Here is a 15,541-nt window from a genome sequence, read left to right as displayed (position 1 = left end):
GTGTATCTCAGTATCAGTGTTGTATTGTGCATGTGGAGTGACCGTGTGTATTGCAGTTGTAATATGAGTGAAAGACTTGCAGGTTTGTGTTGGCTAAGAGGGGGGGGGGCATTGTTTTGGGAATTCTGTATCTCAGCAACAATATGTCCGAGCGAGTTGAAGTCTCGTCTTAATGCTTCCCGGATACCTGAAGTATCTCTGTACCAAATTTGGGGAAGATTGGTCCAGTTGTTTGGTTTGCAATAAAGAACAAACAGACAGACAGATAGACAAACTCATTTTTATAATATAGAGAGATATACTTATATAGTTGCTTTACAGCCAAACCAACAACATACCCATGCATGTAGAGCCATAACAGCAGGGACAGGATGATAAAACCACTACAAGAAAATATCACTGGTGTGATTTATTTATTTATTTAATCCTATAGCACAGCAAGCAAGCCTGGCGATGCTGTTGGGTCTGGAGATTCACCCATTTAGTATTATAAGCCTAGTGTTATGAGCAGATCACCACTCAGTGTTAGTGAACACACCCAGGAACAGATAAATTAATAAATATACACCAGAATGTTGGTGTAATTTGCACGAAAAAAAACTGGTGTGCATGCTTTACACGTTGTTTTCTCTGTATTAACCCCTTCCCGCCGATGGCATTTTTTGATTTTCGTTTTTCGTTTTTGACTCCCCTCCTTCTAAACCCCATAACTTTTTTATTTCTCCGCTCCCAGAGTCATATGAGGTCTTAATTTTTGCGGGACAATTTTTTCTTCATGATGCCTCCATTAATTATTCTATATAATGTACTGGGAAGCAGGAAAAAAATTCAGAATGGGGTGGATTTGAAGAAAAAATGCATTTCTGCGACTTTCTTACGGGCTTTGGTTTTACGGCGTTCACTGTGCAGCCAAAATGACATGTCCCCTGTATTCTGTGTTTCGGTACGGTTCCAGTGATACCAAATTTATATGGTTTTATTTACATTTTGACCCCTAAAAAAAATTCCAAAACGGTGTTAAAATTTTTTTTTTCTAAAAGTCGCCATATTCCGACGGCCGTAACTTTTTTATACATAGGTGTACGGGGATGCATAGGGCGTCTTTTTTTGCGGGGCCAGGTGTACTTTTTAGTTCTACCATTTTCGGGAAATGTTATTGCTTTGATCACTTTTTATTCAAATTTTTATCAGAATTAAAACAGTGAAAAAACGGCGGTTTGGCACTTTTGACTATTTTTCCTGCTACGGCGTTTACCGAACAGGAAAAATATTTTTATAGATTTGTAGAGCGGGCGATTTCGGACTCGGGGATACCTAACATGTATATATTTCACAGTTTTTAACTACTTTTATATTTGTTCTAGGGAAAGGGGGGTGATTTGAACTTTTAATACTTTTTATATTTTTTTATATTTTTTTTAACTTTTTTTTTTATTTTTTTTTTGCATTTATTAGACCCCCTAGGGGTGTTGAACCCCAGGGGGTCTGATCACTAATGCAATGCATTACAATGCTAATGCATTGCAATGCATTGCAAAAAATCATCATCTCTTTTGCAGGCTGTATACACCAGCCTGCAAAAGAGAGAATTTGCAGACTGGCTGGGAGCCCTTAACAAGGCTCCCGGCTGTCATGGCAACGGGGGGTCGGCCCTGGAGCATGCTCCAGGAGCCGGCGATCCCTGCCAAAATGGCGGCGCCCATGCGCCGCCGGGAAGATGGCGCCTCCGGCGCCTTTGACAGCAGCGCCGGAGGGGTTAATGCCTCCGATCGGTCCGGGGACCGATCGGAGGCATGAGAGCCGGTTGTCTACTGCTTAAAGCAGTAGACACCCGGCGGCTATGACGGCCGCCCGGCTCCCGGGCGGTGGCCATAGTTACAGACCCGACACGCGCCGTACTATTACGGCGCATGTCGGGAAGGGGTTAAAGAGGTTATCCACCGTTGGACCAATATTGAGAGACAAACGTTATTGTTTGTATAAGTTCTATAAGTTGTACAATTTTCCATAATATTCTCAGAATATTATGTAATGAAGTACGTCCAAGTGCTGAAGGAGTACTATCCCTAAATACATTAGTTTTGGATGTTCTATTTATCAATTCTACTGGAACCACTTCTTCTTCACTGGATGAGGAAGCAGAGTGATTAGCTGGTGGCAGGTAGTCTTCATCAGACAAAGAAAGTTCACTTTCATCATCACTTTCAAAAATGATTTCTTCAGTCTCTTGGCCAGTCAAACCCTTGGTTGAAGAATGAAATCCAGGTAGTTGAGCTTGTTTGTTAGTTTTATTTTAGTCCATATTAGGCTAATCTATCATATACAGGGTGTAAAACCAGAAGGTGTGATGAATTTGGGTGGATTCGTGGTGGGATAGGGTCCCAATCTGTACTCTATTGTATAAAGGATCCCACTCAAGGCAAATTGATTTTCCTTACAATTGCGTTTATTTACAAAAGAGTGTATACTGCTTGGTGCAAAATGAACGTTTTCGGCCTAACCGGCCTTCATCAGACTCTACAAAATACATAGAAAATAAAAAAACAAAACGAAGTGAGTGAGTATCCCACCACAGCAATTCTGTGTATACATTCTTGACAAGTGCGCACAAATTGGACTATATACAATATATATAATAACATCATCACGTTTTATGTTGATCTCGGAAAGTAGATAAAGCTCCATACAATACAGGGATGAAGTATTCCTGTGGCGTATATGCTGTGCAAAATAGAATACAAAGGTATTGTTTCGGCGACTCATCGTGTAGGTCCTTGGTCTCTAGTAGTGGTAGATTAGGATGTAAAGTAACATACTGAGAGCTAATTCCACCGTCACAACAAGAGAGTATATAGAGTCCATATTGTGAAGTATTATTCCTCTAAGCACCCCTATAAGGCATAAGTGAAGATAGGGAGATAATTAGGAATAGATAAATGAGCATACCAGTAGTTTGTCGTATGATAAATGCTGGACAAGGTAGATGTCCAAAAGAAGGTATTAGAACCTGATGGACAAAAGGATAAAGTATTTCATTTGTACTACTTGTGGCTATAGGATCCAGTATGTAATGTTGCAAATTGCTCACCTTCAGGATTAACAGTAACTGTCAGGCAGTTGTGTCTAGATGTCAAGAGAATGCAGCTGACGTGAGTAGTGGCTATTTAAATGCTATGAGAAATGGTAAAAAAGCATAATGAGTAGGGCATTCAGGGCAAGGTGTCTTATGTGTATCTTTATATCTATAGGCATCCATACCATATATGCACAAAATGAAGCAGTGTTACCTTAGAGGATGAGGCCCACTAGCTATAGGTGGCAAGGCATGGGTGATGCAAGTTGCCAAAGTCAAGGATCTGTGGATAACATGGCCATAATAAATAAAACGTGGGTGCCAAATGGGGAACAAGGTGTAGGGGGACCCCAGTGACATACCTGGTGAAATCGTTGGCTGCACGTCCTATCTCATTGGTGGTGTGGCAGGGACTAGGCCCGACGCGCGCTTTAAGCCGCGCCGAGCCGCTCCAACGATGACGTCACGACGCACGAACGCCGCGCGTCATGACGTCCGCCGGAGCCGGGACACGCCCCCTTACTGAGACGAGAGCTGTGTCCACGGCGAAATCAAGCGATCATGTGGGTAATGCACCCACGTGACGCTTGTTGCCCGGGAAACCCAGGATGCCTGTGGGAGGTGAGCACAGCGGACTGAAGCTATGAAGCCAGTCCTGCCTGTGTAAAGAGAACAGATAGGGGCTGGTAGTAGGCCCATTCTGGATGGAATGGATATGTGTTATATGTGTGTCGGCAGTAAGGTGGACAATAGGGAGAAAAAATAATGGGAAATAAATAAAATGAAATAAGATACAAAAGAAAAATCAAAATAAAAATGAAATAAAATAGAAATGAAAAGGAAATAAAATGAAAGAAGAATTATGTAAATGAAGTGAGATGGAGAATTGTATAACTAGCATGGAGAATAATGTTAGTGGAGGGGAGAATTCTGTCAATAGAGCAAGATAGGAAGACAAAGGAAAGAAAGATCAGAAAAATCCAGTATTGCTGACAATTGCAATACCAATGTAGCGTGGACCAAGGATACCTGTGTCACGATGTCACAAATTCTGAGCAAATGGTTGTCTAGCGGCGGTTCTGAAATAGAGTGAGAAGTATTTTAGTAATCACATCTAACATTACAAGAAGGCTGATATGTCGTATTCCCTATTCAGTCCTAGGGGTTCCATGGTTTGAAGGGTATAAATCCAAAACGCCTCCCTTCTTTTCAGAAGGCGCACTCTATCACCTCCTCTTTTAGGGGATTCCACCTGTTCCAGGACCTGGAACCTCAACTGAGCGATGTTGTGGCCCTGGTCAATGAAATGTACTGGGATTGGCAGGTGCGTTAATTGGCACCGGATATTCGATTTATGTTGCCGTATGCGGTCTCGCACACGCTGGGTGGTCTCCCCAACGTATGCGAGACCGCACGGACATTTGATTAAGTATACGACATGTGTTGATTCACAAGTGAAAAAACCAGGTGAAAGGAAGATGCGGCCCGAAAGAGGGTGGTAGATTTTGTCTCCTTTAAGGATATTAGAGCACTGGAGACAACCCAGACAGGGGAATGTACCCCTTCTGGGTGTTTCCAGGAACGTCTGTGATTACCCACGTGATCGCTTGATTTCGCCGCGGACACAGCTCCCGTCTCAGTAAGGGGGCGTGTCCCGGCTCCGGCGGACGTCATGACGCGCGGCGTTCGTGCGTCGTGACGTCATCGTCGGAGCGGCTCGGTGGCGGCTTAAAGCGCGCGCCGGGCCTAGTCCCTGCCACACCACCAATGAGATAGGACGTGCAGCCAACGATTTCACCAGGTATGTCACTGGGGTCCCCCTACACCTTGTTCCCCATTTGGCACCCACGTTTTATTTATTATGGCCATGTTATCCACAGATCCTTGACTTTGGCAACTTGCATCATCCATGCCTTGCCACCCATAGCTAGTGGGCCTCATCCTCTAAGGTAACACTGCTTCATTTTGTGCATATATGGTATGGATGCCTATAGATATAAAGATACACATAAGACACCTTGCCCTGAATGCCCTACTCATTATGCTTTTTTACCATTTCTCATAGCATTTAAATAGCCACTACTCACGTCAGCTGCATTCTCTTGACATCTAGACACAACTGCCTGACAGTTACTGTTAATCCTGAAGGTGAGCAATTTGCAACATTACATACTGGATCCTATAGCCACAAGTAGTACAAATGAAATACTTTATCCTTTTGTCCATCAGGTTCTAATACCTTCTTTTGGACATCTACCTTGTCCAGCATTTATCATACGACAAACTACTGGTATGCTCATTTATCTATTCCTAATTATCTCCCTATCTTCACTTATGCCTTATAGGGGTGCTTAGAGGAATAATACTTCACAATATGGACTCTATATACTCTCTTGTTGTGACGGTGGAATTAGCTCTCAGTATGTTACTTTACATCCTAATCTACCACTACTAGAGACCAAGGACCTACACGATGAGTCGCCGAAACAATACCTTTGTATTCTATTTTGCACAGCATGTACGCCACAGGAATACTTCATCCCTGTATTATATGGAGCTTTATCTACTTTCCGAGATCAACATAAAACGTGATGATGTTATTATATATATTGTATATAGTCCAATTTGTGCGCACTTGTCAAGAATGTATACACAGAATTGCTGTGGTGGGATACTCACTCACTTTGTTTTGTTATTTTATTTTCTATGTATTTTGTAGAGTCTGATGAAGGCCGGTTTTGCACCAAGCAGTATACACTCTTTTGTAAATAAACGCAATTGTAAGGAAAATCAATTTGCCTTGAGTGGGATCCTTTATACCATATACAGGGTGTAGATATTGTAAGAGCAAAGAGTTGAGAGCAACATTTCGGGCTGCAAGAGCCCTTCCTCGGGCATTTAGAATCTGAGTAAGAAGGCGCGATGGCTGCCACATATCTAGCACAAATATATTTCTCATGGGGCCAAGGAGAACTGATCCTGGTAGAGAACCCAAGGATGGAGGAGATGTATGTCTTCCCTTAGCAAGCTCTGGAGTGCTGTCCATCCTTTAAAACAAGGTTCTATTTAAATTGGTGGGTTCCGGTCGCCACCGGTGGAATAAGCGCACCCATCTGCAAGCTAAGCAGAGTGCTGCACACGTGAATATTGGTTGAAGAATGTGCTATTGTTGACTTAGATGTAAGTAAACTAAAAGGAAAAAACAACGACCTGCGATGATGTCAGGGCTATGTAACATTGGGAAGGAGGAGTCAGTCTCCCTCCCAAGATCACATGGACATTATCAAAGGTCTTTCTACAAACAAGCATGATCTACTCCCCTCCCCAGCAACCCTAATTACTATAACTAATTATAACTAATTATAACAACACAGTAACTTGTGACACATAAACTGATGAGTATATGATAAACAGAATACGGGCCTAAAAGGCCTGTGTTATGTAAATATGTGATTTTCCAAAAAAGCATTGTTATCCCAAAATGCCTATCACATAAAACTATATAAACAACTGGAACTTGCCAACAACAAACTTGAGGAACATCTAGAGTTTCAAAATTCTAACTAAGGTAGTCTTGCAGAAAATGGCAAACAAGTATGCTAGAAGGCCTAAAAGGTCCAGGTTATGCCTAGGTATTTTACAATAGATACTAAAAAAAAAGAAAAAAGTTAAGCGTAGTATGCACAGAGGTATGACAGAGGTTGCATGTGATGTGAATTCCGTGTTAACCACAGCTCCTTTCAATCTTCTTTATCACTGGTATCCAGCACACGAGAACTATACCATTTCTGCAGTGAGGGAAATATGCTTAAGTACGGAAAGAATCATTCTGGAGCTCATTCACAGAGTCCATCTCTATCTATCTCAGCTATCTTTCGATCAGTACCTCAATATAACATGGTGCTGAGTATACCAGCCAAAACGAGCCAGACCTCCTGCATGGAAGGAGACACACAAGCTTGATCCCTGGACTTCTCACAATGCAGTTAGCATGAATCCACAAGATATTTTGTAAAGAGCTTTTCCAGGCCCTGATGAAGGTTTCCCACCAGTTTCATGAACTAAACAAATGGATCTCTGATGTTGAGAGAATAAGGCAGATAAATTAGTGAATGCAGTAAAGGCAGATCGTCAAGAACTCCATGACCTCTCTAGCCACCTAGACCTTCTTGAGATTAAAATGGAGCACCATTACCATCACAGTAAGAACAACGAGGCTCTGGAATTCTCTGCCCCAGGAAGTGGTGATGGCGGATTCACTGAACAAGTTCAAAGTGGGCCTGGATGCCTTTCTTGAAGAGAAAAATATAATGGGTTATGGTCTCTAGATTTTAAGGACACGTTGATCCAGGGTTTTTATACTGACTGCCAGATTTGGAGTCGGGAAGGAATTTTTTCCCCTGAAATAGGGCAATTGGCACGAGCCTCATGGGTTTTTTTGCCTTCCCCTGGATCAACACTGTAGGGGATTGTAGGGTTATAGGTTGGACTTGATGGACTAATGTCTTTATCCAACCTCATCTACTATGTAACCATGAGAACAAGTCCAGATGAGCTAACTTTAGAATCAAGGGTCTTCCTGAAATATTTACTACACTGATTGCATTGGTCACTCAACTTTTTGGCACTTAACATGGCTTTAGAGCTCCTCCAATTTGACTGTATACATAGAGCCATGATAAATTCCAGAGATCCTTTCTGCTATTCGTAAATTAGCAGAGCTATCAGACATACCCCATATTGTTCAGATTTATGCTGACTTCTGCTTCTACACTAGAATAGAGGCAAACATTCAGACCCATAACTTTGGCCTTGCAAAAAGCTGGAACTAAGTACTGATGGGGTTTTCCCTTCAGCATAATTTTTCACTCAGTGCTTATTCCTAATCAATGTGCAAATGTGTATCCCAGGATGTAAATAGGAAACACTGCCTCAGTATGCTTCCCTCTATTGGAAGCAGCTCCCTTGAAAGTCGGGCATGATTTTCAAGGGAGCGGCTTCCAATAGAGGGCAGCATACTGAGGCAGTATTTCCTATTTACATCCTGGGAAACACATTTGCATATTCTTCCCACAATCCCCCACAGTGGAGCGAAAATGGCTTTATAAGACTCCACACACCTACATGGTGGTCTCTCCCTAAGGAGTGACAATATTCCCGTAATCATTCCTAATCAGTGAAGACCCTTCAGGAAGCCAAAGATGTCTTCCGTCAGGAAGGTATTTCCTATGATTCTACTCTTCCCGTGCAACAACATTCTACCTCACCACAGTGGATTTCGAATACCACTAGACCTCCTTCAACCACATATGATTGGACTGGGCCTGCAACACAAATATATTTGACATCTTAACCCTACTGAGTCCCTACTATGGGCTTTCTGTAATTTGATGGACCTATCTACCATAATATTCCCAGTTTCTACTCCAGCACCCATATGGGTCATATTTTTTTCTTTTTATATTTTTAACCACACTGTGAACATATCTTTTCACCCGTGGGAGCAATACTACCCAACTGTCACCCATTATTATTATATTTGTTACTAGAGGGAGGACCCGGCTTCGCACGGGTATATTACATTTTATGTTTGTGTAGTGGCCCCATAAGAAATGTCCAATTTTGCACTGGTGTATTTTGTATGTGGTTTGTGTGTATGTCCATAAGCGTCATGTGATTATGTGTATCTCATTTTGGATATCAGTGAAAAACCTATGATCAGTTGTTATGGATACCTGGATAAAGCTGTATCTAATCCTTCCCCGTGTAGTACTGTGTTTAGACTCAAGTATCTAATCCTGGTTGGTGTGGTACTGTTTGCAGATGCACATATCTAATCCTCTGGCGTGTGGTACTGTGTGCAAATGTGTGTATCTAATCCTCCCCTGTGTGGCATTGTGTGAAGAGGCACGTATCTAATCCTCCGGTAAGTGAAACTGTGTGCAGACGTGCATATCTAATCTTACGGCATGTGGTACTATGTGCAGATGCGCGTATCTAATCTTCTGGCGTTGTGGTACCGTGTGCAGACAGGTGTATCTAATCCTCTGGCGTGAGGTACTTTGTGCAGATGTGCGTATCTAATCCTCCCCAGTGTGGTACTGTGTGCTGAGACGCATATCTAATTATCTGGCATGTGGTACTGTGTGCAGAGGCATGTATCTAATCCTCCAAAGTGTGGTACTGTGTGAAGAGGCGCGTATCTAATCCTACGGCGTGTGGAACTGTGTGTAGACACGCGTATCTAATCCTACAGCATGTGGTACTGTATGCAGACGCATATATCTAATCCTATAGCGTGTACAACTGTGTGAAGACGTGCGTATCTCATCGTCTGGCATGTGAAACTGTAAGCAGACGCATGTATCTAATCCTACGGCATGTAGTACTGTGTGCAGACGTGCTTATCTAATCCTCTGGTGTGTGGAACTGTGTGCAGATGTGCGTATCTAATCCTCCCTTGTGTGGTATTGTGTGAAAAGGCGCGTATCTAACCCTACGGCGTGTGTAACTGTATGTAGACGCGTGTATCTAATCCTACGGCATGTTGTTCTGTGTGCAGATGCGCGTATCTAATCCTCTGGCGTGTGGTACTGAGTGCTGAGATGCGTATCTAATTCTCTGGCTTGTGGTACTGTGTGCAGAGGCATATATCTAATCCTCCAAAGTGTGGTACTGTGTGCAGACACACGTATCTAATCCTCCCCTGTGTGGTATTGTGTGAAGAGGCACATATCTAATCCTGAGGCATGTGGTACTTTGTGCAGACGCGCGTATCTAATCCTCCTCGTGTTGTACTGTGTGCTTAGACACGTATCTAATTCTCTGGCTTGTGGTACTGTGTGCAGACACATGTATCTAATCCTCACCTGTGTGGTATTGTGTTAAGAGGCACGTATCTAATCCTGCAGCATGTGGAACTGTGTGTAGACGCGCGTATCTAATCCTACGGCATGTGTTACTGTGTGCAGACGCGTATATCTAATCCTCTGGCGTGGGGTACTGTGTGCAGACGCACGTATCTAATCCTCCCTGTGTGGTACTGTGTGCTGAGACGCGTATCTAATTCTCTGGCTTGTGGTACTGTGTGCAGAGGCATGTATCTAATCCTCCAAAGTGTGGTACTGTGTGCAGACACACGTATCTAATCCTCCCCTGTGTGGTATTGTGTGAAGAGGCGTGTATCTAATCCTATTGCGTGTGGAACTGTGTGTAGATGCGCGTATCTAATCCTACGGCATGTGGTACTGTGTGCAGACGCGCGTATCTAATCCTCTGACGTGTGGTACTGTGTGCAGATGTGTGTATCTAATCCTCTGGCATGTGGTACTGTGTGCAGATGTGCGTATCTAATCCTCTCCTGTGTGGTACTGTGTGCAGATGCGCATATCTAATCCTCTGGCATGTGGTACTATGTGCAGATGAGCGTATCTAATCCTCCCCCGTGTGGTACTGTGTGCTGAGACGCACATCTAATTCTCTGACTTGTGGTACTGTGTGCAGAGGCATGTATCTAATCCAAAGTGTGGTACTGTGTGCAGACACACGTATCTAATCCTCCCCTGTGTGGTATTGTGTGAAGAGGCGCGTATCTAATCCTACGGCGTGGGGAACTGTGTGTAGACACACATATCTAATCCTGCGGCATGTGGTACTGTGTGCAGATGTGCATATCTTATGCTCTGGTGTGTGGAACTGTGTGTAGACACGTGTATCTAATCCTATGGCGTGTACAACTGTCTGCAGACGCGCGTATCTAATCCTCTGGAGTGTGGAACTGTGTGTAGACGCGCGTATCTAATCCGACGACATGTGGTACTGTGTGCAGATGTGCAAATCTTATGCTCTGGTGCGTGGAACTGTGTGCAGATGCGTGTATCCAATCCTTTGGCATGTGGTACTGTGTGCAGACGCATGTATCCAATCCCCCGGGGTGTGGTACTTTGTGCAGATGCGTGTATCTAATCCTTCGGCATGTGGAACTGTGTGCAGACACACGTATCAAATCCTTCAGTGTGTGGAACTGTGTGCAGAAGCGCGTATGTAATCCTCTGGTTTGTGGGACTGTGTGCAGACGTGTGTATCTAATCCTCTGGCGTGTGATACTGTGTGCTGATCTGTGTATCTAATCCTCTGATGCGTGTATCTCAGTTTGGATATCAGTGTTGTATTGTGCATGTGGAGTGACCGTGTGTATTGCAGTTGGAATATGAGTGAAAGACTTGCAGGTTTGTATTGACTAAGGGGGGGGGGGGGCACTGTGTTTGGAATGCTGTATCTCAGCAACGGTACGTCCGAGTAAGTTGGAGTCTCGTCTTAAACCTTCCCGGATACCTGAAGTATCTCTGTACCAAATTTGGTGAAGATCGGTCCAGTCGTTTGGTTCGCATTAGAGCACAGACAGACAGACAGACAGACAGAAATTCATTTTTATAATATAGGGAGATTTGCACTTTATACCTCAAGGCTGAGCAGTGGATTAGAGGTACATGTCTCTGCCACGTATCCTACAGCACTGCCAGGGGAATGATTCCCCAGCCTATGGTAGGGCTATTTTCCCTAGATCTAAGCTCATTCTGGTTTTCAAATAGTGTATCAGCACTCCTGGTACTCTCATTATGTTGAATTTTGTTTTTTTATAGTTCCTTTTTTGTTATTGTTGTATGGCTGAAACTCATTCTTTCTCACCTGTATCCAAGATGGGCTTCTCTTTACAGTGAACTCAGATTGGGACTTATTTAAGGGGTGCCCATCAGCTACCTCCCCATCCCCACCATGTGTAGAGTCTTGTCCCATAATGTTAGGGGATTTAATTCCACCATAAAATGAAAGAAGGCTTTCCTAAATTGCATAAATTTCCACCCCAATATCATATATTTGCAGGAGAGTTGTTTCACTCCTTCCTCCTATCCTAAAATGTTATATAGCAATTATTCCAAATTTTAAAGCGTGTCATTCAACTCCAAACCCTGGGGAGTGGTGACCCTAAATCGGGACTCTTGCCTTTTGTTTTGCTAAACCAAGACATAGATGAGGACAGGGAGGCACCTTATTTTAGAAGGTTTATTGTATGCTAAGCATATTTGCCTCCTTAACACCTATTCCCCAACAGAAGACTACATTCAGTTTTTGTAACTGTGCGTTCCCTCTTGGAGACCAAGCAATATAAAGTATTAATCTGGAGTGGTGATTTGAATTGTGTGTTTTAATGGAAAGTTGGATCACTTCAACACTGTACCTATTAGATGCACATGTACATAATGCACGATTCATGCCCTTTTACAACAGTGCTTACTAGCGGACACCTGAAGGGAACACAACAGCCCCCCTAGGGGGTTATACCTGCTTGTCTTCTACCCACCAGCATTATATCCTTATAGATTGGGTCCTTACCAATACTGCATCTCTCCCTCATATGTTATATGCCCACCATATCCACTGCCTGTGGTCTGACCATGACATGGTGTTAGCAGGATTTAATTATACACGGAGAAATTCTATTTCCTTTCAGTAGCGCTTTAAAGGGAATGTCTGCTACCCAGAGTCTCCATAAAGTATAATGCTCCACAGAGGCCGCTCATGGTATAATATGCTCCCCAGAGCAAGCTTCCACTCATTATAATTCTCTACAGTTCCACCACACAGTGTAATAGGCTCTCCACAGTGCCCCCCAGTATAATGCTCCACAGTGGCCCCATACAGTATAATAATCTACCCACAGAGCCCTCCTCCCAGTATAATACTCCATAGTGACCCCACAAGTATAATATACTCCCCAGAATTCAGGCAACCGCTCAAAATTCCTTTTGATGAATACTCATGTGGTTTGGCCCTCCAGTTCATTTTGTGCTATTATAATACTCAGACTCCTCAGGCCCCAGATTATAATAAGTACAGGCCCAGAGAAGGGGAGGAAAAATACCACAGTTATACTCTTTTCCTCACCTCTCCTGGGCATCCTTTTGTCATCCAGCTGTGGCCCAATCACAGGCTTGAGAGATGACCTCAGAGTCACATGACGTCAGCCGCAGCCCAGAGGAAAATACCGCTGGACGCCCAGGAGAGTTGAGTATAAATGTTTATTTTAACTCGCCTCCTCTGAAAAGGCTTCTGTTGTGCCACCAGGCCCCTTTTCATGCTTGGGTCCACCAGAGGACCAATCTGGAATCCCTCTGGTAACAGCAGCCTGAAGCAGTTCTAGTTTTCTAGTTCTTGTGGGATAATTTGCTTTTCAACTACATAGTACAGCAAATCCTACAGCAGTCTAATGTCAAAGCAATATTTATTAACTTGCTTTTAGTATGCACAGTTTATCTGCATGCAGTTTCATTCCTATATAAACTCTCTGTACTGTGCTCTACTTAAGGCCGGCACATTCTCCAGAATCTGGTGTGATTGGAGTGGTCTATGCACTGGCCAAACCATGACTCAGTTTCTGCCATCCCCTTAATAGTAATAGTCAGAAACATGGAGTACTCACTACTGGCACAGGAATTATGAAAAATACAGGTGAATATGGCATATAGCAATTGCCAGAGGTGGGGGGTTGGGATCACTGCAAAAAGTTGTATCTCAGGTTTCACACCATTTAAAAAAAACAGTTCTTGCTATAAACTATAATGAGATACTACTAGTTCAAAAACACTATTCTAGGTGATATAAAACCTTAATGTCTGGTTTTATGTTTATTTTTTTTATACTTTATTTACAAGCCTACAATTTGACAGCAAACTGATGCAGCTAATTAGTATCCTGAGCAATTGTGTACCATCCTACTGGCATTACACACTGGACCAGCATACCCAAAAAGTGCATACATTTGGCATATGCTGAAAGTATATACTTTGTGTACATTCATTCAGTTTTCGTGGGAACCCACAGCTCCAACTGCATTGGAAAGTTTAGTTGTCAACATGTATCAGTATACAGTATGTGTGTATACATTTACAGCACATGTATATGTATCAAATATGAATATGCTAGCTTCTGCCCGCGACGTGGTCTGCGGGTTGTTGGCGTTGATGATCCGCCTATATTCAGCAAATTGCTGCCATCGATGGTTTGCCTGCTCCGGCATTTTGGCAGCTCACAAGCTGTCCTGCTGCTGACCTTGTCCTTCACACCGTGCCTGTGATTGTTCCAGCATCTCAGCAGCTCGCTGGGACGCCATATAACGAGAATGTTGTTGGTGTTGATGATCCGCCTGCTGCGTCGTTTCGACAGCTGTCAAGCTGGCATGCTGCTGAACTTGTTCATCGCACTGTGGCCGTGATTGATTCCAGTATCTCAGCAGCTTGCTGGGAAGCCATATAATGAGCGTGTTGTTGGCATTGAAGATCGTCATGCTCCGGCGTTTTGGCAGCTCTCAAGCTGTCCTGCCGCTAAACTTGTTCCTTGCACTGTGCCTGTGATTGTTCCCGGCATCTCAGCACCTCTGTGGAATGTCATATAATCAGTGTGTTGTTGGTGTTGATGATCCGCCTGCTCCAGCTTTTCTGTAGCTGTCAAGCTGGCCTGCCACTGAACTCGTTCCTCGTGCTGTGCCCGTGATTGTTCCGGCATCTCAGCAGCTCGCTGGGATGCCATATAATGTGTGTTGTTGGTGTTGATGATCCTCCTGGCTTCTTGTGACTTCTGGCTTTCTTCATAGTTGTCGTTCTTTGCGACAAATTATATTTTCTTTTTCCAGGCAAGTTGAAAGTTGGCAAACTGCCAATTTGGATTAAAGGTGTTTGCCCATGTCAGTTTGTCTGCAGTGCCTGGAGCAGATCAGATAATATGCTAATGTATGTACACTGAGGGTTAGTGTATGTTTACACAGAGAGATAACAGCTCTGGCTTTCTCAGAAGGTGAGATAAGAACATTGTAATATAGTATGTGAACAAAAATTCATAACAGTCATGAAGCCAGGTCATTTACTGGGATAAAAAGTAGCCTATATTTTAATCGAGATTACAGTCTGTGTGCCGAATTTAATTCAAATCTGTTCAGCCGTTTTTGCGTGATTGACTAACAAACATACAAACATACAAACTTTCACATTTATGATATTAGTAGGATAGGATAGGACAGGATTTTTCAGTATTATATATAATAGTTACAACACTATACATTTCTCTTAGTGGCAGTCGATAGCAGATAAATGCCACTGTAACGGCATAAGGTTGTTTGTTTTTTTAACTAGTTGAGGTGGGTATCTGTCATGTAAATTAATTTTCTGGAACAAGTCATTTATATTGCCTTTGCAAACTACAAATACACTGTATTTTTTTCATTTTAGTCAGAAGAAATATTTTCTCCTGGTTGGTACAGCCAATGGCCACATTGCAATTTTTGAAGCTAATACAATAAAGGTTAGTAGTAAAGTTTTAGAATTACCCAACAATCTATTAAAAGGACACTCCTGTGACTTATTTTGTCTTAAAGACCATCCCCTCAGTAGTCATAGTTGTCTAATCACAGTGTCT

General features: G+C 43.0%; 1 protein-coding gene across 1 annotated transcript in view; it reads left to right on the top strand.

Annotated features, from left to right (window-relative positions):
- The window catches only part of LRRK2 (leucine rich repeat kinase 2), a 170,821-nt gene that overhangs the window by 142,351 nt on the left and 12,929 nt on the right, over window positions 1-15,541 (top strand). The window contains exon 47 of the mRNA XM_075274148.1: window positions 15,355-15,427. Within this exon, the coding sequence (XP_075130249.1) occupies window positions 15,355-15,427 (73 nt within the window). The remainder of the gene's footprint in view (window positions 1-15,354; window positions 15,428-15,541) is intronic.

The sequence above is a fragment of the Leptodactylus fuscus genome, chromosome 5, assembly GCF_031893055.1.
Source record: "Leptodactylus fuscus isolate aLepFus1 chromosome 5, aLepFus1.hap2, whole genome shotgun sequence".
NCBI classification, from domain to species: Eukaryota; Metazoa; Chordata; class Amphibia; order Anura; family Leptodactylidae; genus Leptodactylus; species Leptodactylus fuscus.
The sequence above is the reverse complement of the archived record's forward strand: the minus strand, read 5'-3'. Positions and strand labels throughout refer to the sequence as shown.